Here is a 1,625-nt window from a genome sequence, read left to right as displayed (position 1 = left end):
AGTCCCGGCTGGGAGCTGGATACCGCCTCACCGTGGTGATGGGGAAGGCGGCCGGGATGGGCGGCAGCGTCGTCCCCGTCCCCACCAAAAAGGTGAAACCCTCAGCCCCGCTGAACAGCACCCAAAAGGGTTGTCAGATGTGGGGGGAGCTCTGAGCCCCAGGCTTGGGACCGGGTCGTGCCCAGGGTGCCAGGCTCTGGCCACTCTTTCTTACAGGACAGCAGAAACTTGGACGAAAGCATCAATAAGGGCCAGGGCCACGTGATCAGAAACAGGGGTGAGGGTCCCATCCCTCCTTGTGCCCTCAGCACTGCATCACCCCCCAGGTGCTCCCCACACATCCCCCCATCGGCTGGGGCAGCCATGGGTGCATCCAGCCCCACACTCAGCCCTTCGCCAGTCTGCACTGACAGGGCAGAAGGGGCTCCCACCCCTTCTTCCCCTCCAACTTCCCCCGGGATCCCCAGACCGGGGTGCAGGGACTTGTGCCAGTTTTGGCAAGTTCCTGTACCAGTCACTGGCTCCTGCCTCCAGTCCCCAGCACTCCCTGTCCCCCCAGGTGTGGCCCAGCTGTCGGAGCTGATCCAGAGTCTGGTCCCCGGCTCCCGGCTGGTCAAGAGCAGCAGGCACGAGGTGCTGTTCTTCCTGCCCTACAGTGGGACTCAGGATCTCTTCCGCAAGCTGGATACCCACAAGAGGCAACTGGGCATCTCCAGCTATGACATCTCTAACACCACCCTGGAGGAGGTACCTGGAGGAGCTGTGGCTTGTGGGGTGTCCACCCTGCTTGGAGCTCTGCTGAGGGCTGCCCACCTTGGGGGTCTGCCTGGCCAGAGTGGTGGGTGCTGGTGGCTCCGTTCAACCTCAACCCCTGCTGCACACAGGTCTTCCGGAGGGTGGCCAAGGAGACGAGGCTGCACAGGGCAGGTAAAGCACTGGAGCTGAGCTCCAGGGTGCTGGTGCGGGGGGAGGTGCTCAGCAGCTTGGAGCAGGGGTGTCTCCAACCCTCCCGTGTGACTCTCGCCCTTCCCAAGGCTGGGGTCCCAGCTGGGAGCATCTTTGGGTGCAGGGAGGTGTCACAGGCTGTAATCTCGGTCTCACCCTGGTGCTCTCACCTCCCTTTTCTCTCAGGCACCAGGAGACGAGCAGCCTCCAGCAAGAAGCGGTACACGAAAACAGCTCATGGGAAATTGGGTAAGGATGGGGGAGCTGAGACCTGGGACCCCCGAGCTGCCCAGACCCTCCTGCTGGGTACCCCCTGCGTTCACCCCTGGGCTGGGACGTGTGCCTGTCTGGGCACACATCCATCGAGCAGTCACCTCTTTGGACACACATCCCTTTGGACACACATCCCCGGGGGCAGGCAGTGGGTAATGGGGGGCTCGGGGACATTTGTGCCACATTGTTCCTACTTGGGGTGTCCCCCAGGCTGAGGAGCTGGGATGGTGGTGGGTTTGGGGAGCCTGGCTCTGTCCAGGGGTTGGGATGGGACATGAAATCCCAGGGGGTGTGTCAAGGTGCCTTCTCCGAGAGACAGAAGCTGGTGTGGGGGCAGCCATGGGAGTCTGGGGGGCTGAGACGGTTTGGGGGGGCTGGCTGTGCCCTGGGGGGGGGCTGATGGGCCA

General features: G+C 63.4%; 1 protein-coding gene across 1 annotated transcript in view; it reads left to right on the top strand.

Moving 5' to 3' along the window:
- The window catches only part of LOC104392457 (ATP-binding cassette sub-family A member 1-like), a 20,443-nt gene that overhangs the window by 6,380 nt on the left and 12,438 nt on the right, over nt 1-1,625 (top strand). The window contains exons 17-20 of the mRNA XM_010001858.1: nt 217-277; nt 560-747; nt 885-927; nt 1,132-1,165. Of these exons, the coding sequence (XP_010000160.1) occupies nt 217-277; nt 560-747; nt 885-927; nt 1,132-1,165 (326 nt within the window). The remainder of the gene's footprint in view (nt 1-216; nt 278-559; nt 748-884; nt 928-1,131; nt 1,166-1,625) is intronic.

Source organism: Chaetura pelagica, unplaced genomic scaffold (assembly GCF_000747805.2).
Source record: "Chaetura pelagica isolate M959 unplaced genomic scaffold, ChaPel_1.0 scaffold1407, whole genome shotgun sequence".
NCBI classification, from domain to species: Eukaryota; Metazoa; Chordata; class Aves; order Apodiformes; family Apodidae; genus Chaetura; species Chaetura pelagica.
This window is presented reverse-complemented; position numbering and strand designations above follow the sequence as displayed.